Raw genomic sequence first — 25553 nt, 5'->3', positions numbered from 1 at the left:
GTATTGCTAGACATCATTCGGGTGCCTTGTCGCTAGCCTTGGGTGCATTACCCATTTTGTCCAGCAGATGCCAGTGTTACGTTTCAAATTAGTGAACAATACTAACCTGTAGTTTCAAATGTGTTGGTGCTTTGGAAACATTTCGCCCCGTAATAGAACCTGAACTTTAAAATGCTTCTTCCTCTCCTCCAGTTTGTGCATTTGCTTAATTATACCAGCCCAAGTCAGCTTAACAAAGGTCCATTCTAGTCATGATTAGAGACATTAGTAAAATTGCAATTCAAAGCTATATTTAAGTGAAACCTAATTTTACTAAAACACACCCAGGCGTTACCACCCCCCCTCATAGGAACTTCCCCAGATGACTGGCAGTCTTTGGAGATCCGTACATAAATTAAGTAGGTTAAAAATGCTGTAATCGCTGAGCTTATTTTCAAAATTCCTATTGCGTTCCCACCCAAGCAGGGTTTAAAACTTGACCAACAGTTGAAATAAGTGGAGGAATGTGGTACTTGTGCTTAATGTGAAATGCAATAGTGTTTCCCCTTACGCCACATTAAGTCCAGAAGTACACAGAACACAAAAGGCAGTGACAGATTTTAATTGAGTTTTTTTTTAAAATTAGACACTTTACAACAAAGCGAAAATCAAACAAAATCCCATTAGAATTAAATCACTAAAGAAGAGATCAGCTGGGAGTGGACAGTAGTAACATTTCTGAACTGCTGTTCAGTCTAACTAGCTATGGGTTCACTGAGACAATCACACAACTTACTATGAGATTTAAGTTAGACTTCATTAAAAGCAGACACTGACCTAACAGGTCCTCTTCCATGACTGCGGGGGCAGCATCTCAAGTCAATTAAAATCAAATCAATCTCTTCCTTCAAGGCACTAGCTGTTCAATGTCACTTGTCTGGAGTAAATCTTTACAAAACCAGTGTAAACACTCAACGTTCACTCAACCCACCATATCATGACCAGTTTACCCAAAATGCAGTAAGGATTCTAGTTCGGTGCTTCGAAAGTACCTTGTAGAAATACCACAAAACTTTTGAAATAAATCCAAAAATCCCTTTGTTTCCAAAACAGACCTGCAAGTTAAAAAAGTAAATCTTATTGCAATAATCACTGTAAAACTTTAGGAACCAAATTTACGAAAGCAGCTCTACATTTCTCCCCAATTTCCTCAGATGCTTCCTAATGCTCCTAGTTCCACACATGACGTTTGCAGTGCTCCACAGCCTGAGGGGAAGAAAGCACAACGGTCAGGCTAAAATTAAGACATGCCAGCTCAGGTCATCAGGATCGGAGCTTCACACATGCTGTTACTCAGAAGTCCAAAGATGGAAGATGGCTTCTATGTTCAAAACTTCTTGCTTTAATCTGTAATCTGTTTCACTATGTCCAACAAAACTGCTTTTAACGCAAGTTGAGTAAGAGCTACTCATTTTATACACTCAGTCTCATGGCACAATGAAAATTTTGGGGCAACAAGGTAGGTTTAAGACTCACATTGCAGCGATAAGCTGTATCCATGTTCTTGCACCAGAAGGCTGGTCCCCAGCTGCACTGCTCTGTACCGAGAAGCTTCTTCACAGCTCCAGGGCATGCTCCCACTTTCTACAAGGCAGATGTCAGACAAAGAGAGATGAACATCAACTTTACCATTTACACTGGAGGGATCCACTAACTAAGCAGTACAATACCTACTTTTCTACACTTAACTAAATTCAGCCAACTGCAATCTGTATGAAGCAGCAGTTTGTATATCATATTAGTGGATCAAAACGGCCATTTTGGAGAACACAAATGATCAAACCAACCGTGCAGACAAAGTCAGGATCCATCATCTGGAGCAGTAGCTGGACCAGTTCTGGCTCATACTGCTCAATCAGCTGATCACACTGTAGGGAGAAGAATTATAGGAAGCTGAGCAAAGAAACCTTTCGCTTCAAGTTCCTTAACTAGACCACAAATGTTAGCCTTGGGGAAAAATGAAGTTTCACAGTTTAAGAGCTAGACTTCGGCCCGTAAAGTTAAGGAGAAAACATTGTACTCACCTCCTGCTTATATGCATCGGGCAGGAAGTTGCAGACTTTCTTTACAGCTTCTTCAATCTGAGCTTCTGTGGCATTTTGCTCCAGCAGCCCATCGATGTAGCGCACAGCCATCTTGCACACGTCACAGAAGCCTCCAGCTTCAAACTGAGCCTTGTCCATCTCCGCTGGTCGGGTAGGTAGGTGGAGGTTCATGTTATACATCTGGATCTGCTAGATCATAATGTTGTCGCAGACCATAAAGTTCAGGCACACACACTTACGGATGTAGGCACGGCTGGCACCCTTGCAAAGTCCCAGGACAGTACAGACGGTCTTTGGATCTGCTTCCTGGACCAACAGGTCGATAATGGCCTGCCCATAAGCCTCTATTAAGTCCTTACACTGAACGGAGATGGTTGAGGGAAGGATGGAGCATACCTTCTCCACAGCATTGATGACAGACTTCTGCAGAGGTATAAAACAAAGATGGGTAACTGCACTTCCCTGCTGCTTGTCCTTTGAGCAACAGATTAGTGCCACAGTGGTGAACAGACTGTACCTCTGTTCTGTCATCCTGCAGGAGAGTCTCTACCTCCTTCATCACAAATTCACAGACGACACATTGTGGAGACTCACGGGCACGTACCATCTTCTGCAAGATGGGGGAGGGGGGGGGGTCAAAAACACAACTTTGTAAACAGACACCCATCAATATCACCAAGTGGAACACAAAACTCTGGCATTATTCTACCACCATAGAAATTGTTTAGAGAATAAACAAACTTAAGCACAAACTGTATTAAAAGTAGCATATGAAACTGGCATCTCCAGGTTACCATTGCAGGTTTGAGGGCCATAGGCTTGATTTTGGTTGACTGTTCCAGCTTGATGGCAGGAAAGACCTTGGCTGCAGGGATGAGCTTAGATGCCACCAGCTTCTCCCAAGGAACAGAAGAACAGAATCCAGCACGACTGCAGATATCCTTTGCTTGCTATTGAGAAAGACACCATCAGTGAAGGAGCCAAGAGGCACCTACCTCACCCCCATTGGTCAAAATATCCCAGCATGCATTACAGTATGATAATTGTTCACAAAGGACCTAAGCTGGTTAGTTCCCTTGTTGCTCAAGGAAAGCCATGCAAGGTCACCCCCTCATCTGGAAAGCTGGGCTTTTAATCACCCGTCGCTTTAGCCATAAAACTAGTAGAATGCCAATAAAGAGATTGACAATACATGTTTAAAACGACTTCCCCAGTGACTCCGAAAAGGAAATTAGTTCAGCCATGTTCTACAGATCCACTACACAAAGCTGTGTTATGTATTGTGAGTTTCAATCCGCTCTCAAAAGCAGCTACGGGGAAATCCGACAGCCAGTGTGCAAATTCTAAAGACAAAGCGTTCTGTTATTCTGAGGTTTCTTCAGGACCATCAGTAAATAGGAGACAAAGCTTCAAATCCTTGGTGGGAAATACCCAAATGTGCCATTTATTGGTGACCGGATTACGCCAGCCCTTATTGGCTCCCATAGGTGTAACACCAGTCAATGAAGCACGATCTCCACACTTGCTTCAAAGCTTTGTTTCACCCATCACTTCTCCAACCTGGCACAGATCCCTTGTGTTATAGCTACCTGGGTTACAATGAGCATTAGCAGTAGTAGCACACAACTCAGGTGACGATTCACAACTACAGCAGAGGACAAAAGCTCAGGGCAAGACGGCAAGTCAACCAGAGCACCTACCTGTTCCTGGAGAGCAGCAAAGTTAAAAATCCAGAAGGAAAAAGACACAGCAAGAGGGCAAAACAGAAGAAAGGATAAAAAATAAGCTATTAGAAAAAATGAGATTAGCAGACAGGTGACAGACATGGCATGGGGAGAGCATGTCACAATCAAAGAAATTCTCTACCTTGGCATGTCAGATACACATAAAAGCAAATGAGAGAAATTGCTACATGCTGATGCCTTACAGATGTTTACTATTTAGTGTTTCACCCAAACCCAAGATCACACTGCTTACCATTGACATGAGCTGCTGGAAAACCAGTGGTCCATACTGTGCAACATAAGTCTTGCACTGAAAAAGAAAAAAAAATGAGTTATGGTTAGACTTTAATCCTTTTTCTCCGTGGAAAAACAATGAAGCACTCATGTTCTACATTCCAGTCAGCTTTCATTTCTCAGCACCTTACCATGTCAGAAATTCCAGGTCCCAAAAGGTCACACTGTTTCTCAATCTGAGCGATCAGAGAGTCAACGAAGGAGCTGTTGCTCTTTGCTTGTGTCTGGGCATCAGTGATAAACTGAACACAGTCCTGGCAGACATCTCCATTCTCCTAGGAGCCAGCAAAATGTATAGTTAATGATTTAACAAATAGCAGGACATTAACAGCAATGCTAAACTTGTTGGTTCAGCTGCATCAAGACCTTCAAAAAATGAATGCTGCATTACATCACCGTGACTGCATATCTAGAGTAAACTTCGAAGAACTACTTAAAATTATGAAATTCAGCCTAAACTCATTCATTACCTAAAACGCTGCAAATATATTACAAATAGTAATCACAAAATTACAATGTCTCACCTAAGGCAGCTAAAATTCCACTTTTTTGCCAAGCAGATAACCCAAAGATCAAATCAGAGCATCCAATGCAGCCACACTTCAGATTTTCTACATCGGTCATGCTAAATAAAGCAATTCAACTGCACAACTCAAATTCTGCACAATGGACAGTGTGCATTCAACAAAGTCTTAAGTACTCCTGGTGATCACCCTCCTTACCGGCTTTGGGGCTTCATGTTTGGGCGCCTCCTGGGGATACAGCAGTTGAGGGACATTGAGAAGGAAGGGGGACAAACCCTCCGGGAAGTCTACCTGTGGGATCTCATTGGACAGCAGCTGGGACTCTGCCAGTGCTTTCTGCTCAGAGCGACAGAGGCCCAAGGCAGCACAAGCCATACCAGGATCATCCTGAGAAGAGATGGCATGCAGGGGTCAGAGCTTCCACAAACTTTCCTACATGTATTTCATCTTCAGAACACTGAAGTTCTTTGCGAATTCAAAATTGCTTCCACCTTCTAGGTCAGTGGTCAACAACCTTGTTCCTCGAGATCTACCACCCTACAGAGCTTAGGTGCAGCCCTAATTTAACACACCTGAAGCAGATAAGTATTGCAGCCAGTTGCGTTGAAGCTAAGCTGGTTGCAATACTGAAATACAGATAATCAGGCCCTTAAGTAGTATCAGGATTGTTAAATTAAGGGCTTACAATCCAAGCATTAGTCACACAAGGGAGTCTGGGCAGACTAATGGAATTCCTCTTTCTTGAGCCAATATAAAATTTTAGAATTCAATAAACTCAGGCAAAGGGCAAGACCACCACCAGACAAACTTGCATATTCCTCACCAGCTCTCCAGTGATGATGTTGATCAGGATTGGGTAGTAGTTATCCACCATCTCCTTGCACTCAGAGGACAAGCTCTCCTCGGGGATTAGCTGGCAGGCCTTCTCCATGTAGTCCAGGATCTCAGCCTGAAAAAGCAATAAGATTCATTTGCACAAATGCCATAACTTACAAACCAAAACGAACACATCAATTATAAATCAACTTCACTGAATAAAAAGCTTCAAATTATCTTCCACACAACCTATTGAAGTGACAGTCAATACAATCCATCACCAACCTGAGTGGCATTGTCCTTCAGAAGCTGGCCAACCACAGTAACCACTTCCTTGCACAGGTCACATGGCACAGATTTCTATGAAGGGAAATCATGTCAATAGTCACAAATTGAATCTCTGGGTATTCTTACTACAGCATACTTAACCGCAATTAACGTAATTTGTTGATATTTTGAACTGTGCATTGATTTATTACAATACTGGCAAACAATCACTGGCAAACAAACGTTAAAATGTTTGTAATATAAATCATTTACTGATGAAAAAAATGCTGTTTGTGTAGCCTATGCCAAATGTACTGCAATAGAAAAATGCCATGTTAAAGTACAAGTCAAGTGTTTCATTGTTTTTCCAGCAATTGCAGTTTTGAAAACAAATGTGAATTTTTATGTATGCACATAAATATGCAGTTTATCCAACTGGAGCTGAAGTATATAACTGTATTCAAGACACTGACTCATCTATGGTAGTTAAAGGCTGTGAATACATTCAATTTTAGGGGCTTAAAGTTTTAGTAATTCCACTATTTCAAAACTGGAGTGTTACAAGGACATCACGATGGACAACTGGTACTTTCCAGAGAATGCATCATGGGCTAGATGGCAACACCCTGTCCTACCATTGAAACTACAACTGCTACACAGGAACAGTGTCAATGGCATGTTAAACTCACCATCTGGGGCTTGCTCCAGACGTTCTGTTGACAATGAACAACCGCACCACAGGTTGAGGCAGTCTTTACATTCTGACACCAGTAGGCAGGACCACGTGCACACTGCTCAGTACCCAAAATGGGGGTGGCCACAGCTTTAAAAAAGGACATTATTAGTTTAGCAATGATGTTACAGTATCAGGAAAAAGGAGAATTTACAAGCATGTTAGAACTCCCAAATGAGTTATTCCTTTTCTACACCGAGACACAGGAACAGCCGCACGGTACCACTCTGCATTTCAGGGTCAGGTGCAAGGTTGAAAAAAAAACTCAACACTGGATTTCAGCAGGGTCTGAAATGTCATGAACAGCAGCAGTTCCTACTTTATGCTCTATAGAGCATGACTGAAAGGCACACTAGATACCAATGAAGAACACTAATGTCCTAAACTGGCCTTTTGTTACTGGGCCTACCATGGAAAGAGGAAATGTTCCTTGATTTACTTCCTCAGACACAAGTGCCTATAAAGCAGATATCAGGGGCACTAAGAGGAAGTAGGAGGAAAAAGGTCAAACCACCACTTCCTTAGGCTCACAATAGTCAGTTTGGGTTAAAGTGCAGCACTGTCCTAGCATGCCACAATACAAAAATATTGATGAAGTCATTTAATGCTTAGTCTCCATACTACAGTGAAGGAAAAGGATCAGGCTTTAAAACCCAGTTTACCTTCTATATAGAGATCAAGCCAAGGGCCTATGTCCAAACATGCTTGGCTGCTAAGCTTCATTTGATGCAGCTGCGTGACAGAATAAAAGTGGTACTGACATTACATTACATTAGGCGCCTGCAGAAAATCCTTTTCCAGGGACTTTTGTCATGTTCACACAAGAACTCAGCCCGATTTTAGTTCCAGAACCCTTTTCTAGTACCTATGACTTTTCATTCAAACAAACTACTGGGGAGGCATGTATGCTATCAACCTACGTTCCTTAGAGAGTTTATCAAAGTTTAAAGAAACAATCTTAAAGAATGAGGAATCACCATGCCTTAGCACATTAGTAACATTAAAACTACGCAAGGAAAACTTGTACCTTTATCAAAAACAGAGTGAAGAATTCAGGTAGCCACCTAGGACACACTACTAGAGAACAACTACACTCAAAACACCTCAAGAAATAATGGTTAGGCACAATCATACTCAGTCAACCAGAAGAATAGAAATGTTACCCACAAACCATTATTCATGATGCCCCAATACCATTGTTGTACAAGGGTCAGAAAGGGGATTAACTATCCATTGCTTGCCTTATCTTTCACATGAGACGAGTCATGCAAAGCACTGTTCGTTTTGCTGCTCCAACACCTAAAAACGGCAGAGAAATCGGAAAGTTGCACAACCACCCATGGCTCTTTAGCAATGCATTGTCTGGCATTATCTGCATCACATGACTGATTCTAGAACAACCTGAGCAGCAACTCATCAGGTTACTGCTGACAATCTCACTGACCCATCACCCCTGTCCCACATCCCCTGCTGAGTTTCATTTGATCTAGATACAGGAACAGGGTTTCACAAATCCCTTAACTGAGCCATGAGCCTCACACTGCTCCAAGCAAAGTGGTTCATTAGGAATCTGTGCAGAGACTAAGCAAGAAGCATAACTGATCAGACGAGGCAGACTAACACAGATGATTTTTAAAAGGTTACATGCTGCCAATGCCACTGGCATTAGCCAACATCTACTCTGCATAAAGCAAACCATTTCTTCTGGTGGACTAAAGTGTCAAGCAAACAGAATACCAGATGTAACCAAACAAACTATATTCATCCAGCATGTTCAGAACTAACCATGCAAGTTTAGATATGCAGGCTGTCACTCGTTTTTTGGTACCACAAACACACTGAAGCTCTACAGGACATATGAACACTCAGGATTCTCAAGCTCAATACAACTATAGCCAACACTAATGCCACACCAACCCATAAAATTCACTCAGACTCACTGTGGCCACAGCAGCAAATCACTGAGGGCAAGACTGCACCAAGATGACTGCTTGGGCCTAAAACCATTTAGCATAGCTCTGACCCAACTCATTAATCCCCACACAATTCCCTTATGCTAGGGAAATCTCAAAAATTTATCATTGGAGCTCAGAAAGTACCACACAATCTGACTCAAAAGACATTCTGTGAGGGATGGGTTGAACTGCAACAGGAAAATTACTTAAAATGGACTTTTTGGTCATTTCAAATGTGAAGAATCAGTCCCATTCTATGAAGGCAGCAGATTCCAGGAGATCACAATAGGGATGGATGATCCACATTTTTCAGATCTAATCCAATTCCGATACACAACTGCCAATGCCAATACAGATTCCAATACAAGAGTTTAATATTTTAAAATATACATTTATACTTTATAATATGTTAAAGTTGTAAATACATAAAAATACATGCCAAAAAAAGTTTATTAAGCTGCAAGAAACATACATAAGGTACTGTTCCACCTTGTTTGTACATCTTGTTTTAAGCTTTTCTGAGGCATTTGCAGTTCAATTTTAACATCTTCCAAGCAAGGATACGCAAGGGGCAAACGCTTAAGATGCCCCCAACTCTTCTCAATCTGGCAACAGTGTCACTTTGCAGTGATAGCACCCCATCGTGTATCACAAGCTGCAGTGAGTGTGCAAAACAGCCCAAGCTAGCAACTCCCAAATCATCCATTGCTTTTTCATATTACTTTGCGCTTGGTTTAGTGGGATTTTCCACTAAACGCTACTTGCACCTCTAAAAACTTTACAAAGGCTGCAAATAGCTGCGCTACTACTTGCTGAAAGTGTAATACTTCCATAATGTCACCCTCTTATCTAATGTTCTTGCGCTGCTGCTCCTCCTGCAAAGGTTATGCGCATGATATCACAGCAGGCAGAAGTCACAAGCACCTGGCTGCAGAAGGGGCCTGAGAGCGCGCGTTCCACTCTCAAACCCCAATACATTAGTCCCGAAGATATAACATTACGACAGGATCCATTGTTTACGTTTCGTTACCGTGCCAGTCATTCTTTAAACGTGTGTGAGGTCTGGCTTAGTAAACTATAAATTACTACATCGTTAGGTATGTCGAACAGCTCTCCTAGTTACATCTTTGCCTTAAAGTAGGTGTATGAATAGTTGTAGGTCACAAACAGATCTCGTATCAAACAATTCTGTCCATCTACAGAATACTCTTATTTATTATTTCACAAAGTCGACGTGACCACACTTTTGTAAACAAATCTAAATAAATCTAAGTGACTAGTAAATAAGTGCTGGGGTCTGGAACAGCCTCCAGGAAGTCCATTATTTCTTTTGTACAGAAACACGGAACTTAATCTATCGAAAGGGGTAAAAACCTGCTAGCTTTTTTCACACTAACAAGCTCAAAATTGACATGTTAACGTGCGCATTTTGTACCTGTTAATGAACAAATTGTTTGCATCAACATGTTAATTTTCAGCTTGTTAGTGCGAGAAAAAAAAAAAAAAAAAAACATTATGACCCTTTCAGCATTCCGTAAAACTGCATTTTACAGAATGTCTGGGTGCTAAAAGACGACACATGCTTCTCAGGTGCCCCCTTGCAGCCAGAAGCCTGTGGAAAAAACCGAGTGACAGCATTAGGGTTTAGCTTATATGCTGCAAAAAGCATATCTTAAATGGGGAAAAGCTGTCATGTGATTGACTGTATGAACAGACTAAACTGAAAATAGTTTTAGAGACTGCCGAAACTGTAAGTATCAGACGTGGATCGGACACGTATGGCCGATACCCGATCCATCAAATAGGTCTGGGCAGGTGCCGTTACCGATCCAAATATCAGATTGGTGCACCTCTACCTCATACTCAGGACCACTTAAGTACCATATAAAAATAAAAATCTAAATGTAGTTAAACTTGGTGTAAAACTAAATTATAATGCACTTAGAACTTTTAAATAAATATTAAGCCTTATGGTCAGCCATCTTGCAAGTAAAACACTGAAACCTCAATTTGCACATGACTACCTATGGTAATACCCTGCAGGCCTGGTGTAAACAGCATCATGTAGACTACTGGTATGACAGGGCTACAAAACTCCCATGCATGGGTAAGGTGCAAGTTCTTCACTTCTGAAAATTGTAATTGTGTTCTCTTCTTCCAAGTGTGAATAAGAGGAAGTGAGATCTTTAGGGGAATTTTTAAGAGACTTGAAACATTTCAGGTCAGGAAACGGGCAAAACAAACAACGAAGTGAGACAACTTTCACTGATCCTAGAACCCAGCAGGCTAGCCTCCTCTCTTTATACCTTGTTTTCATATCCCCCACACTTCCACAGATATCACAGATATCTGGATAGATTACCATGTCTTACTATATACCTACACGTATATATACTGGAAATGTACTGCAGTAGCAAACAAAGGAAAAAAGATGAAGTGAAACTTGGGTACTTTTTAGTTTGCTGCAGCTTGACCTTAAAAATAACTTGAAGATAAGCAGGAAATTTGTGTAAGGCACTAATACACACATTTGCGATATAGAAAAACATTTACATCATAGGCAAAAAAAAAAAAATGAGTCAGAGTTGCAACACAAATGTGTGCTCATGAAGCTACAGGCAAAATTAGGAGCAAAAACAAGCCAGATGGAACAAAGCAATAATAATAATGATAATAAAACAATTCGACCAGCATTTGGCACAGACTTAGAACACTGATTGTTCATTTCTCACGGAACAGCTCTGAAAGCCTCTGGGCAGCGGAGATGGGGCAGAAGTAGCAACCACTAAACCCCACGGTTCAAGTACGGTTTAATTCAAAAACGCAGTACACATTGATAAGCGTGATCATTTGGTTCTCACGTCAACGACAATTCCCTTGGATCAGTAAAATATGTCTAAGCGCAGCAGCACAAGGAACAGCTACGGCAGACAGTACAAGCAGAGCTTATGTAGTAGCAAACGGTACACAAAAGCCAGGTACCGATCTAATTTAACGTTACCATTTCATTTTATCAATCATATTATCAGCAAATTAAAGTATTCCCCTAAGTAGCGATATAATCGGACAGGCGGCAGATGCGCAGCTTAACGGCTGAATTTTATGCATAATAGACATTTCTTGTGATATGACAAGGGAGCGGCCTAGACAACCGCGCGTTTGACAAGGCATCGCAGCTAAAGAGAGTAGCAAAGCGGCAATCGCAGCATAGCGCTAAACCGATCAGAGCTGCTGAAGTTCCCGTTTTTTAACATTAAGGCTAGATATGTTGCCGGCTCGGGGTTATCAAACCGCGCAGAAGTGCCACCGAGATGACGAAGCGGGTTAAGAGACCGACTGGTAAACAAGCATTACTGCGAGGGCCGCAAAGTGATGGCACAACTACAATAAAATTCACACCAAAAATAGTCTTTCTGAAACAGAACAGCTTGTGTAATCACCGACTAACTAATCTAACGTGATGACAGCAGTCATCTCAGATAAAAGCGAAACGTACGGTAATACGCCTATGTTACGCCAAATACACTTAGGAAAGGTCGAAATTTACCTGTCGACACAAAAAGAAGCGTGAGAAACAGCATGTCTCGTTTCCTTAATTTCAGTAGTATATACTTAAGACTTTTTGTATATAAATTGAATATAGCCGAAACCAGCCTGCCGTCGATACTGCAATGCGGAGCGGCAGCTCAGCTGACTCTTATATAGTTTTAGCGTCACTGTCAGGTGACCGCGAAGCAGACGCGCGTGACCGAACTGCCAGGCCCGAGCGCGTGACCGAGCGCGCTCAAGTGTGTATTGCTCGTCCATTTCATTTCGCCTAAGAATATTAAGCATTTAGTCAATGTGTACGTATACGTTTTGTACCGACCGCTGTTTAAGTGAATAGAAGAGAAAAGTATGTTCTTCAGCTTAAACAGTAGTTAAGCAACCAAAAATAAAGAATCGCCAAACTTTAATAAATAATGAAATAAATAGAAATAGAAGTGTAAACGTAAATACGGATGTTTCAAAACAATTCCTTTATTGCCCTGTTTGTCTTGCACTGTCATGTGTTATATTGCACTGCTGACAAAACTTAACAGCTTAAACATGCTAATTAACGTGACAATAAAACTTGAAAGTTAAAGATAAATGCATGGTTGAAGGATGCAAATCGTTTGGAATGGTCTGATTTTTAGATTTTTTTAGGAGAGGCTTTCATCAGTCTAATATATTACTTAATTTTTTATTTGGTTAATCCACTTAATGGTGGCAATAACCTCAAGATGAACTTGGCTGATATTTTCCATAGTAAACAAGCATACTTGCATTGGGAAGGCTTTCTGCTTTAATTTTGTTGTCTCGAAGATTCATTTCAGGAAATTACTGAATGTACTGTACACTGTGTTGCAGCTGTTCGAAAACTAATATGGAAGCTGTACCAAGTTGGTCAGTTTGACAGGCAAAGTGACTCACAAAAGTAATCCATAACAGATAGAGGTGGAAAGTTCAGGTCCAGAAAGGTTTTGTTTCGGCCAACTACTTGAGTACTCTGTGGCTGAGAGTCTTTATACTCACAGCACTTCATCGTTATGGGTGCCCTAGCAACTGGGTGATATCCAATAGTCTGTCAGGCACTTCCTGTCTGACTTCTAGGGTCCCAAACCTATGACGGAGGATTTGAGACATGTTGGAACAGCCTCATGTTGTAGCAAGACCTGAAATATATTGGTGAAGACACCTGCAAGCTGAGCTGCGCATGTCTTCAGTGTTTGTCTGGGCCAATGGCTTTGTTAGCATTGATGTTCTGAAGGGTGGATCTCACCTGATGGAGCTGTGGAACCAGTGACTGTACACCTGCAGGTAGTGTGTTGTAGGGTGCAGCACCTCCTTCTCGTGTGTCAATATGAGCAAAAGAAATGATTCAGGACATCTGAAAGACTTGTTTTGTCAATGAGTTGCCAAATGTTAGTCCTATAATCCGTCAGTACCTTAATTCCATCCCACATGCTGCATGGGATGTTGTTCACGATGTGTTCCTCAATGCGTTGTTTGTATTTACACTTGGCCTCTCTGATGGTTCTCTTAAGGTTCCCTTGTGCTGCTTTGGAGTCTTGCTTGTTCTCTCAGCAGAGCCTGCATACAGTTCTTCATCCACAGCTTTCGACTGGGAAACACTTGTATTGGCTTTTGTATGTTGGTGTAGACCCAATCCAGAATGCTGCTCTCCCTCATGGGAAAGATCACATTTTTGTGGAAATCAAACAATCCTGTTTTGAGATTCGCCTGTTTGAAGTCCCCTGTTACAATAAGAACCCTATCAGGATGCCCCGTCAGCTTATTATCAATGGCAGCGTATAGCTTTCCAAATGCTAATTTGCCATTACTTGTACTTGGGGGGGGTATATATACAGTCAGGATTACGTTCATGATTACTTTCAATCACCCCCTTCGTGTAAAAAAAAACGGCACTTTAAGCATCGTTTGTCAACAACGTCCTTAGCTATACAACAGGAGCCTATATCACAAAGTGAAATTTGTTCGTTAGCTAGATAACTTGTTGGATTTAAATGGACTTAATCTCCATTCACTTACATTTTGCCAAGACTACCTCAAATTCAACAAGTTACCAGCTTTGTGATACAGGCTGCAGTAGATATTAATAATAACACACAAGCCTCTGTCCTGCTTGCTCTATACACAGAACATTCTGCAGGCTCAATAGCAGTGTCAGGAACAAAGCTAGTCAGATGATCATCACACAGCTGTTGAGTGTTTGAAGTAATCAGAAGTCTGATTTCATTAGAAGGAAGAAGACGTAAGGGGGTTGCTTTTGGCTATTTGGCAGTGCACCACAAAGCAAAAAGGGCCTATGTCTAAATGGGCAAACATCATAATTATCAGCTATAACAACACAGGCTTCCTGCTCCTCCAGAAACCTCTGCCATCTAAGAAACTTTTTTGTTTATTATTTTGCGAGTGTTATCCTAGTGTTTTAAAGTTTTAAGTGCTGGTTTTGTTGTCTAACTGGTGATAACGGTAATAGTACTTCAGTCAAAATAGCAATATCATTAAACCTGAAACATTGCCAAATAATGGCATTAATTGGTGGTAGCATGATTTGTTAACTCGTAATCCCCTTTAAGTATGGTTCTTAGACTTCATTGTACCAATAAAGTACTCAGCAATACAAATGGTTGAAACTAAGATGCTTTGGATTGAACATTGCAAAAACAAATAAATAAAACTTTCAGCTACTGAGTACTGTGGGCTTCAATGAAAGCACTGTGTATTCATCTAGCTGAGGTTTTTCGGAATAACAGGCATTCTAACCCACACCACTTATGTAAGTTTCACATACAAGGGTAACTTACATTTTACATTGTAATGTACTAAACTCTCACCTATAAATGTGGAGGTAATGAATGAACAATTCTTCTGTTCAAGGTGTCCTGCAACAGGCTTGCGGGGCACAGTGACCCTGCACTGAATAAGCATTTATGAAAACAGATGAATGAATGAGGGAATCAATACACATTTTTAAGCTAAAACACACAAAATGCTAGCCGTTCAGACCAGAAGCAGTTAATTCAAAAAAGTCGGTCAAAACAAGTTTCTGAAAAGTGCATTTTAGATTCAACAGTTTATGTTCAGAGGTTTTTTGCTGGAAGCCTGGCATGTTAAGTACACCTCTAACAGACAGTAGGACAAGAATAACAAAATTCAAGATATACAAAGTGGCGTTTATTATGTAGACATATTTACAAAATTGCAGAAGTTCAACTCTGGAGCGTAGCCTTCCAAGTTTGTCACAGGTCTGGAAAAAAAAGACAGGATAAATGTTTGATATGGTCAATCCTAAACAACAACATTCATTAGGCCTATAATAACAGTGCGGTAAAAAGGACCTTCAGGTGGATCCCAAAATGCTGCAGAAGCCTGACATCTAAAACGTACGAGTATTCGCAGGTCCGTTCATTTCCGTCGTGGGAGCGCGTCCTTGGGTTTTTCGGGCTCTGGGAAACAGCAGCGAGTGATCGCCGTCTCTTTTCTCAACACTGTGGGCCGCACCACATCAACGTCGCGCTTCAGATGATCCAGGAAAGACGGTAGAATTTCAGACTGGGAGTAAAAATCTAGCAAGAAGTAGCCGCCCCGCGTATGGCGGATGCCATGCCTTGAGATTTTGTAGGGCAATGCTCTCTCGCCCAGGTTCTCCAGTCCTCGAACAACAGCGCCTCTCTCAATCAAGGTCTCCACCGTACGCCGAAGAGTAGCAATGGTCTCCGGCCTCTGCATCGCCTTCAGTATCAAAGTAAGCTCGTATCTTGGCATGACTGGCCGCAAAACTGTAACACGTAGGCACCAATGACAATAATTCAAAGACGAAACAGCACGATTTCCAGCATGACAGTCTGTCTCAAGAAGCGGCCATTATTGTGTCATTACGCAGGAGGCGGGGAATAGAGACGTTGAAAATGTGAGCATAAGCCACGCCCCTTCGTCCTGTAAATTTTTATTCTTTTGGAAAAATATTAACTTTGAAAATGTAATCGATATTAGTTATTCATACGTGATCAGAATAGTCTGTTTCTTTGACACGGTAACAAGTTTTCGGATGTAAACGTTTCCGCACCGCGGAAGTACGGTCCATTTAACGTAATGACGTCATTCAAGCGCCGTTGACCTACAGGCACGTGTCTGACTTCGCCGCTTCATCTGCGCTTCATTTTCATTACGTCTGCAGCAAAGATGGCCGAGCTGAGTGCTGTCCCTAGCGATCTGTACCAGCATGTGTACTCGTTTCTCCTGGAAAATAAGTTTACTAAGGCTGCGCAACAGTTCTTGAAGAAGGCTAAAGTGGTGAGTACCTAGGGAGGATACAGCGGTTGTTATAAACTGTTTGTGTGGCCTTTGTTTCTCCTCAATAGGTCGCCTATATTACCGGCGTCGAGAAACGTGGATCACACGTTGAGTATTACGAACACGTGAGGGCCGGCCTATTTCGTAAAATATCTAAATGTATAATAGTTTCTAGTTTTACTGAACAAGCCCCTGGAATGAACATGAATAATTTAACATTGCTTTGACAAAAACAAAATCCCAAATTGGTGAAATATATATATATATATTTGTTTATTCACTGGCGTAGTAAACTGCAACTTGTGAATTTATCGCTTTGTACGGCGCATCTATATAGCTTGCGTTGCCTTTCAGACTACATGACACATTCTTTGTCTGTCACTCGAGAAAATAAACAGAATAATCGTTTATGTTAATATAGTTCGATAAAGGTAAGAATGTGGCGGCTCAGTAGTCGATTTTTCTGGGTAGTATTTGGATATCACGCAAAACTAATGATGAAAATTAATAATGTAATAATTGATAATGTTTATTTAGTCGCCTGTGAGCTGTTAATGCAAAATAGTGTATTTTAATAATATCCCTGTATTGTCTTATAAATCTTCAGAAACCCCAGGACCAAAATGCAGACAGCCTTCTGGACATCTTTAACTTCTGGGTGAAGTAAGAACCTTCTGTTTTTGCAGTTTTTCCTTTGTGAAACTTACAGTAAACTTACTTAATACTGAATGGAAATCAGCACGTGGGGAGAAAACTGTCTTTGTAAAACTCCCAATGCCTGTTTTGAGGTCATTTAGATGTGGTGTTTGCTCTAGTGTTATTCCTTAGTTGTGATCAGGGTTTTTCATTTTTTTATTTTTGTGTGTGTGGTTTCAAGATTGGTTGACTATGACTTACATAGTGATGGAATCAATTTTTTGGGTTTGAAAATCTAGGGTGGGATCATTGTGTTCTGTCAGTCGTTGGTTTCCAATCAGGAGTATTTTAAAATGGTGCCATAATATTCATCCCGCATCTAGATTTAGCTAAAATCTATTGCTATTCCTTTCAGATTTCAGGAGTGTGACAAACTGCTCCGATGTCCTGTTTTTGATAGTATTGGATTTATTTGTATTTTTTTTTGCTTGCGTGTCAGGTCACCGAAATCGAAGAAGCGCAAGGCCCTGAGCAATGGCCTGCCGGAGAAGAGTGGCCCCTTGGCCAAAAAGACGAAGAAGGAGAAGGAATCCAGCAGCGAGGAATCCAGCAGCGAGGAGGAGCCCAGCCCGCCGGCCAAGGCTGCCCCTGCAGGTACAACCTCTCGCTGGTGCTTGGGCTCCAGGACGAATGTGCACAGCTGTGCTGGAAGGTTACATGGGTTTTCATCTCTAAAATAAGCTGTATATATGATTTTATATTTGGAAATGTTGTGTTTTTTTTGTGAGATCTTACACTGTCAGTCTATGTCCCAATTGGAATGGAATACTCATTTGTTAGTGGAAGAGGATGGGTATGCGTGTACTTACTTACTCCATGTCCTTCAGTGACTAAGGCCCCAACAAAGAAGCAAGCAGCAGCTGCCAAGAAAGAGAGCAGCAGCAGTGAAGATTCGAGCGATTCTGAGGATGAGGAGGAATCCAAGGCCCCAGCAAAGGTAAGAGGGCACCTGCTAAAGAGGGCAAGGGATGGACCATGGACAGAACCAATGAAAGAGATCAGAGGAGCTCTTGCTGTTCCTTCACAGGTCTTCAAGGGCTGTTGAGCGAATGTCTCCGCCAGTAATTTGATCTACGCTGATTGTGCTTGTTTACCTTGATCCTAGCAGAAGGTCCCGGCCAAGGCCCCCGCTAAAGCTCCAATTAAGACCCCAGCGAAGCCCCAGCCGGTGCGCAAGAAGGACACCAGCTCCAGCAGTGAGAGCTCGGACTCTGAGGACGAGGGGGCGGCAAAGACCCCCGCTGCCGGTGAATCTGTTATATATGTCCTTAATGGGGGTATTTTACTGCACGGTTTAAGGACCATTTCTTGTAGCTTGTAAGAGGGGATGTTGTGACATAGGGATCTGGGGAGGGGGTCTTCATGTTTCGTGAACATGAACAGCACTGTCGCACAGCACAATGGAGTTCATGATTAACATGCGTATCCTGTGTCGTCTTTGGAGTCATTTTGAGCATGACGGCACACAGACCTCAAACTGAACCGTGCCTGGGCCTCTTTGAAGAAGTGGGAGTATGGAGCGGTCAGACAACCTAGACTTTGGGGGTCAAACATGGTACGAATTACCTAGTGTGTGTACACCCTAACACGATGTCTCTTGCTGATTGTGTAGGAACTAAGGCGACCACCCCTAAACAGGCTGCCGTCCCCAAAACAGCAGGCCCCCCTAAGGCCTCCCTTCAAAAGAAAACAGAATCCAGCAGCAGCAGTGACAGCTCCAGTGACTCGGAGGATGAGCAGCCAGCCAAGGTGAGTGAGGGTCCCGCCTGTCGCCTGCCCGCGTCTTCAGGGATCTCCTGTTTTACATGAATTATTGGTCAAGCTTGCTTTGTAATTATCTATGATTAGCTACTATTTATAAAGAATGGGTTTTACACTGATTACCCATTATTCATCTGGTCATTCTGTACATTACAGTCTAGGTTAGTGAGTGCTTTCTGGCTTATATCACTGAAGTATGCGAAGGGCTCGTGGGGGGGTTGCTTACGCAAAAATGTTTTGTGGGTCCAAGTAGCTGGAGGAGATGGGACCAACCAATTAGCCGCTTGGACCTCCTCTATAATCTGATTGGTTCAGAGAGATAACCAATCATTTTTCATTCTGCCCGCAGAACATTTTGATGCAAGTAAAACTTCCATAAGCATTGGAAGGGGCACTGCAGCCTGCATGCTGCTCCATTTCACAACTTGACCAGTTTTAAGAGTCTACAACTTTAATGTCAGACTAAGGGGAGCATCTGGGTCTGAGAGATGCATTCTCTGCACTAGTTAACAAGGTGACATGAATTTGTAAACGCCTGTTTAAGACCTAATAAGTTTGGGATATTAGATGATTGTTTTCTGTGGCACTGTGGTTAGGTTTTAGCCTTCCCATGGTCACCCTGCAAATGTTAAAGGCCGTGCCTCTCCCTGCAGAAAGCTGTCAAACCCCCCGCACCTGTGAAACCGCCCCCACCCAAAGCAGCAGAGTCTAGTAGTGAAGAATCCACCTCTGAAGAGGAGGAGCCGCCCCCCCGTAAGAAGAATAAGCCGGGTAACTACTCAGCTCTCTTAGCTCTTTATAACGAGGTACACATTAATTATAGTTTAGCCTATAAGTGTTGCATCTTCAGCAAATTCGGTTGAATGAAAGAGGAGAAAATGTAAGCTCTGAGCTGAAATGCCATACTATAGCTGCTGCCTGGGACTTGCTTGATGTTTCAGAGCTGTACAGTGCAGTCCCGCCCCCGCCATCCGTGCAGAAGGCTCCTACCCAAGTGGCGAGGCAGAAGGGGGCCACCAAGGCCGACAGCAGCAGCGACAGCAGCAGCGACAGCAGCGATGAAGAGAAGGTGGCCGGTAAGTTCTCCTGCCCTCATCGTTGTCACGATGTGGTCGAGGTTCCCAGGTTGGTTCCTGACTTTGAATCCGCTTCTAGTCAAAGTCACTCCGGCCAAGGCTGTTCCAGTGAAGGCTGTCCCGGGCAAGCATGCAGCCGCTAAACCTGCAGCCAAGAAGGCAGAATCCAGCTCTGACAGCTCAAGCTCAGGTAAGCTTTCTGAGCACCCCCCCCCCCTCCTAATCTTTCCTTGTGACCAATGATGTCAAAGGGTGTTAAGCTTCTGCTTCTCTTAAAGACTCCAGCTCGGAGGAGGAAGTGACGAAGAAGACTGCGGTGAAGACGGTTCCCAGCAAGGCGGCAGTGACCAAGACCCCGCCCGCCAAGGCAGCTAAGGCGGCTGCTAAGAAGGAGTCGTCTTCCTCTTCCAGCTCAGATGACGAAGATGAGGAGGTCGTGGCGAAGCCAGCGGCTAAAGGAGCACAGCCAAAACCTGCAGCAGTAAAGACGCCCCCCACAAAAACGGTGCCTCAGAAAAAGGATGAGACGTCATCATCGGATTCGGGTGAGGGGGGAGACTCGATGTACCATTGGCACTGAGGAGTCATTTGGTATAATCTGAGATCTTGTATAAAGTGTTTGTGTTTTTGATCTTTGGTGCAAGCTATGGTTCACGTGCCTGTATTTCTCTCCTGTCCTCTTTTCCCTTCAGAATCTGACAGCTCTGAGGATGACGGCGCCAAGAAAACCCCCAAGGCTGCGGTCACAAAAAAGGCAGCAGTGACCCCAACCCCAAAATCTACTCCTAAAGCTAGACCCAAGGCTGCCAGCTCTGACTCTGATTCGGACAGTGACAGCTCTGACTCTGATGAGGAACCGAAAACTCAGGTCGCCAAGGCCACGCCCGTCGCCAAGGCCACGCCCGTCGCCAAGGCCACGCCCGTCGCCAAGGCCACGCCCGTCGCCAAGGCCACGCCCGTCGCCAAGGCCACGCCCGTCGCCAAGGCCACGCCCGTCGCCAAGGCCACGCCCGTCGCCAAGGCCAGCAGCAGTGATGATTCTGACAGCTCTAGTGAAGAGGAACAGGAGAAGGCTGTACCCAATAAGGCCACGCCTGCTAAGGCTGTACCCAATAAGGCCACGCCTGCCAAGGCTACACCTGCTAAAAGTCAGGAACAGGGGAAGGCTGCACAGTGTACCTCAGACTCCTCTGACAGCTCTGACTCGGAGACAGAGGCCAAGAAAAGAGCTGTGAAACCTTCTCTGGCCAATGGGAAAGCAGCTACACCCAAAACATCCACCCCCGCAGCATCAAAACCCGCAGAGTCGTCATCATCTAGTGACAGCAGCTCTGAGGAGGAGGAGGTGCCCAAGAAGAAGACTCCTGCAAAGTCTACCCCTTCAGCTAAAAGTAAGAGTTCAGCACAGCCTGTTGCAAAGTTATTGGAGAGGGAGGCCGTCAATCAGCCTGTGAACCAATAAAGAAGTGGATTAGTCCAGGTAGTGACTCGGACACAAAACCATATGTTAAGGGCTTTAATGCCTTTTTTCTTATTCACTACCAATTTGTCCTTAAGGTCAAGTTTGAGAAATCAAAGGAAAGTATTCATGTGACAGACTAGTTTTTCCCCTCGATTTGAAATGTATGAGACGCATTCCATGTATGCGAAATGCGTAGCCGGGACCTCAGTTAGGGCTGCACAATTAATCCTAAGAAAACTGAGATTACAGTTCACGCCTCTATGCGAACTCATTTCTAAATTACAACAGTTCTTCTGCATTATATTGCGTTAGCTGGATCAAAGCGCTCCTACTTTTCTCCGGAGTGTCTCAAGTCTGCCATAATTCTGCATTCTTTTTAAAGGGAGTTTTTCCACTTCAACAGGTACCTTACTTTTGGTTCTTCAAGAAAGTACCAGTACAGTACTTATGCTAATGGAAAACCAATACCTTTTAAGAACTAGTACCGGCACCAAATGACATCACACCGTTAGGCGGGGTAATGAATTCGAAAAATGGCTGTATATTATAGGGCTGTACAATATGTAACTGAAATACTAACATCGCATGTTGTACACATGCAACTCTCACTTCACCAGTCAGCTAGGTTAAGATCAAGCTTTTTATTACCTTCAGTTCGTTGCGGACATTATAGTGCAGGGAGCTTAAGTCTCGCTAAAGAAATTTTACTCTCGTCGGGAAAAAAACGTGGCAGGTTTTGCATTTCTAATTATTCATTTTCAAGCACTGCATGCGTTCTGATAATCATTTTCATTCTTGCTGTGTAAAACACTCCGACGGGTTGTTTCGTAAATACCCCAATATTTCACATTGCGATACTTAGAAATTTTCTAATACCCTGCTGTCATATTCTGTTATACAAAGTAGTTTATTTCTTGTTATGCTAGTTCACAACTGTTTTCAAGACACCAGTTGTATTGCGTTTCAGAGGCAGTCTATTTTTGTAACAGATCGACAAAGTGTTTCAAGTTCCACCCCTAAGTACCACACTGGCATGTTTGGTGCTGGAACGTTTGGTACGGCCGTTTTGGTTGTCCTGGTTGGATGGCCAATTAAGCGTTTCCTTTCTGTTGTTATTAAGGGCCTGGATTTGTTTGGCACAATTATGATTTGTTGCATTTCCTTTTGCAGTTTGAGTACAGTAAACGTTTTAATTTTGAGAATCATTTCAGAGAATCAATCGCAGTTCTAAGCAAAAAAAAAAAAAAAAAAAATCAGGATTAATGTTTTTTTTTTTCTTTGTCAGGATCGTATAGTTCTGAGGCCAGTAAGGTCATTTATCAAAAATATATATATCGAAAATATATTTATCAAAAATAGCCATGTCAGCTAGCATATTCAAGGTTTTTATTTATATCGGAATACTTTCAGATATTAAGACTCAAATTCTCCACAGGTCCAAATGTCAAAGCAAAAGACGACACAGAATCTTCGTCATCAGAAAGTGAGGAGGAGGAGGAGAAGATAAAAACGCCCAAGGGCAAGAAAGTGACTGCCACAACACCACAATCCTTCCCCCAGACCAAGCAGAAGGTACTGCTGCCTGGGTGCATTGGGCTGTGGGAACCAAGCTCTCTCAGTCTCAGTTAGCAGTGCGTTAGAGAACAGCAAATGGCAGCATCAGATGACAAGGATGCAGGAACAACGCAGATGAAACAAGACAAATTTACATAATGTTGTAGCATGGAAACTGCCAGTGAGTGATGACATGCAAATGAACCAGCAGTTTAATCTACAGTGAGCTTTTATCAAAAGACTTGGGTGTATATAAATTCTGTTGGTGTTCCTATCAGCAAGCTGTTTTAATTGCACCGGCGTGATGTTTGTCTAGTTTCACAATTGTGTATCTCACCGTTGGCCTGCAATGTAACTGCTGCACCTGCTGCTGTTTGAGGCGTCTGAGTTTGGGTTGAGCTCCTACACAGTGGGTCTGACCCCTGCTCTCTGGGCCCCCTCACCCGACACCCAGTGACTAATGTCTCTCTCTCTCCCGTGATCTCTAAAGACATCCCATGCTCCTTTCCGTAGAATAAGAGAGGAAGAAGTTGAGGTGGATCCTCGGTTTGCAGACAACTCTTTTGAAGCCAAGGTAAACTTCAGATCGTGTCATAAGATGTTTTAAACACTGACACACGGGGTGCTGCTTTTTTTGGATTGTTTGCTTTTCCACAATTAAACCCTGTATTCCACCATCCCCCCCCCCCCACTACCTCTGTGTCTCAGATTGGAGCGAGTGGTGACTGGGGTCAGAAGGCCAACAACGTGCTCAAATACACCAAGGGCAAGTCCTTCCGGCACGAGAAGACAAAGAAGAAGCGCGGCAGTTACATCGGCGGGGCCATCTCCACCTCGGTGAACTCCATCAAGTTCGACAGCGACTGAAAGCCCGTGGACCTTTTCCTCAGGAACTGTTCGCATCCTTGGTTTCTATGTGACTGCAAACCAGTTCTGACACTTTTTCTTTTATCTAGGATGGACTGGAGATGGTTAATTCAAATTGTGTTTTGTGAAGTAGTCAGAGGCTGGACTTTTTTTTTTCTCTCTCTCTCTTTCTCAAACACATCCTGAGCTGTCATCTTGATTTTAGTTGGCTGTGGATGCAGTAGAGTACCAGCAGGTGGTGCCATTACAAAAAGAATCATCATTAGATCTGTTCAGTTGCGTTACCAATTTAGATTTCAGATGTTCTTCCCTTACTGATTAAAGTTGCCGGAATTTTACTGTTCGGTTAATAATACTGTTTAGCCCAGCTGAGATTCATTTGTTTAATTTTGGTCTCTGGTGTCTGCAATAGCCGATGATGGTGATGCGAGAGGTGGGATGGCTTTTTTTTTTGTGTATGGGGGGGGAGCGGTACTTGGATTGTGGCTACTTAGTGCTAATTTTCAGCCTGACTTTTGACTGGTAGCTTATGTGCTCAAGCTGTTTGTATATGGTCAAACCTCACCCTTATGATAATAAGGTTTTATGTACATATGTCTGTGTTTTTCATTTACCATTCACATGTTTTTGTTGCAATGGCCAGGAACAGTGTTGAGGCACAGCCAGTATGTTGGTGGTGATAAAGCTACGATATACTGAGCGAGCTGGGATCCCAGTTTTAGGGGTGGAGCCACATATGGGTGCTGCCCCCCCCCCCCCACCTTTTTAACTTTGATGAATTGAGTTCTGAAATCTTCCTTATTTTGGCTTGTCTTAATAATCAACGTTACTGTAATTAAAGCTACAATCTTAATTGGTGTTCAGACATAGTCTCTTGCGCCAGATTGCTCTATCCAGCATCATGCTGTTTCGATCATGATTCGCCTTGCAGACACTTTCCAGACCGTTCCCAATTACAGGCAGCCCTAGAATCTCTCGAGGACGTGTTCATTAATGGTGACAGGACCGCAGTGATGCGTCATCCCAGGGCTTGTGAAATAATTAGGCACTGTAAGTGGTTTTTCAGGGCTCAACTTTCCAGACTTGACACTACACTAAGACTGACAATTTCATAATACTGCTTAGGTGCTGAGTTCACATAAGTGGAATCCCCACAGTATAGAACCTTTGATCAGAGTGAAGTTTTGCATTTATAGCAAGTGCCAGTTAACAATGCAGTGAATTCATCTTTGACGCAAAATCACATGGAATGATGCTTGAGGATATCTCTGACGCTCTGCTGCAGCACAGCACTGACACAATGAGCATTCACACTGGGCATTATATGACTATGTCTTGGGTATCTAAATTTACAGCGTCTTCTCCCTGAAGTGACCAGAGGCTGGAACATTAGGTGGTTGGGGTGTGGATTGGCTGTCTCAGAACTGGTCCGCTGTGAGCTATGCTTACTGGCAGAGATCTGATCAGCAGCGTGGCACAGAACCAGCAGCAGCAGCGGTGGACATGGAATTCAGATTATCCTGCTGCTTCAGCTTAATCTGATCTGAGCAACTGAGAGTGAGATGGGGTTGGGTTGCTCCTTAGACGTGTGAGAGAGTGAGATGGGGTTGGGTTATTCCTTAGGCGTGTGAGAGAGTGAGATGTGGATGTTCTTTGGGTGTGTGTGTGACAGTGAGATGACGAGGCTCCTTAGGTGTGTGTATGAGAATGAGATGGGGATGCCTAGGGTTGAATGATTTGTCAATTTCAAATTGAGATAGTGGTTTGAAACACGATTAGCAGATCACAAAGGTTGCGATTTAGGATATACATTATACAGCGCAGGAGCAGTATGATGCTGCAGTGGTTGGCACTGTTGCCTCACACCTCTGAGATTTGGCTTTGAGCCTCTGCTGAGG

General features: G+C 43.0%; 3 protein-coding genes across 7 annotated transcripts; 1 reads left to right on the top strand and 2 right to left on the bottom strand.

Moving 5' to 3' along the window:
* Window positions 1–585: 585 nt before the first annotated feature.
* On the bottom strand, window positions 586–12104 carry LOC125738417 (prosaposin). The gene is made up of 14 exons (XM_049007329.1): window positions 11945–12104; window positions 6399–6532; window positions 5728–5802; window positions 5450–5575; window positions 4825–5013; window positions 4234–4377; window positions 4062–4118; window positions 2879–3034; window positions 2602–2694; window positions 2324–2507; window positions 2064–2227; window positions 1827–1907; window positions 1516–1623; window positions 586–1245 (listed from the first exon to the last, which is right to left on the bottom strand). The coding sequence occupies exons 1-14, from the start codon at window positions 11976–11978 to the stop codon at window positions 1210–1212; spliced, it is 1581 nt and encodes a 526-aa protein (XP_048863286.1). The 5' UTR covers window positions 11979–12104; the 3' UTR covers window positions 586–1209.
* A 2994-nt stretch (window positions 12105–15098) lies between these two features.
* Window positions 15099–15904, bottom strand: mrps6 (mitochondrial ribosomal protein S6). The gene is made up of 2 exons (XM_049009612.1): window positions 15334–15904; window positions 15099–15193 (listed from the first exon to the last, which is right to left on the bottom strand). The coding sequence occupies exon 1, from the start codon at window positions 15709–15711 to the stop codon at window positions 15352–15354; it is 360 nt and encodes a 119-aa protein (XP_048865569.1). The 5' UTR covers window positions 15712–15904; the 3' UTR covers window positions 15099–15193; window positions 15334–15351.
* A 190-nt stretch (window positions 15905–16094) lies between these two features.
* nolc1 (nucleolar and coiled-body phosphoprotein 1) lies at window positions 16095–24508 on the top strand. 5 transcript variants are annotated; one of them, XM_049007201.1, is made up of 15 exons: window positions 16095–16239; window positions 16847–16902; window positions 17375–17529; window positions 17763–17872; window positions 18044–18182; window positions 18548–18684; window positions 19350–19467; window positions 19638–19772; window positions 19852–19962; window positions 20051–20317; window positions 20465–20739; window positions 20794–21163; window positions 22670–22806; window positions 23279–23362; window positions 23497–24508. In XM_049007201.1, the coding sequence occupies exons 1-15, from the start codon at window positions 16129–16131 to the stop codon at window positions 23653–23655; spliced, it is 2364 nt and encodes a 787-aa protein (XP_048863158.1). In that variant the 5' UTR covers window positions 16095–16128; the 3' UTR covers window positions 23656–24508. The 5 variants fall into 5 exon arrangements, with proteins under 5 accessions (XP_048863158.1, XP_048863161.1, XP_048863160.1 ...); XM_049007204.1 differs by having other exon boundaries at window positions 18041–18182; window positions 20465–20703; XM_049007203.1 differs by having other exon boundaries at window positions 18041–18182; window positions 20465–20721.
* The last annotated feature ends 1045 nt before the right edge of the window (window positions 24509–25553 follow it).

This window comes from Brienomyrus brachyistius, chromosome 3, assembly GCF_023856365.1.
Source record: "Brienomyrus brachyistius isolate T26 chromosome 3, BBRACH_0.4, whole genome shotgun sequence".
In the NCBI taxonomy this organism is placed as follows: Eukaryota; Metazoa; Chordata; class Actinopteri; order Osteoglossiformes; family Mormyridae; genus Brienomyrus; species Brienomyrus brachyistius.
This window is presented reverse-complemented; position numbering and strand designations above follow the sequence as displayed.

Coding starts and splice junctions, on each gene's coding strand:
- mrps6 (XM_049009612.1), bottom strand. CDS start 15,711: ATGCCAAGATACGAGCTTACTTTGATACTGAAGGCGATGCAGAGGCCG.
- LOC125738417 (XM_049007329.1), bottom strand. CDS start 11,978: ATGCTGTTTCTCACGCTTCTTTTTGTGTCGACAG. Junction 5,803..6,398: donor TCTGGAGCAAGCCCCAGATG/GTGAGTTTAACA, acceptor TTCCCTTCATAG/AAATCTGTGCCATGTGACCT. Junction 2,228..2,323: donor TGCCAGCCGTGCCTACATCC/GTAAGTGTGTGT, acceptor CTACCCGACCAG/CGGAGATGGACAAGGCTCAG.
- nolc1 (XM_049007200.1), top strand. CDS start 16,129: ATGGCCGAGCTGAGTGCTGTCCCTAGCGATCTGTACCAGCATGTGTAC. Junction 21,164..22,669: donor GTCTACCCCTTCAGCTAAAA/GTAAGAGTTCAG, acceptor AATTCTCCACAG/GTCCAAATGTCAAAGCAAAA. Junction 22,807..23,278: donor TCCCCCAGACCAAGCAGAAG/GTACTGCTGCCT, acceptor TGATCTCTAAAG/ACATCCCATGCTCCTTTCCG.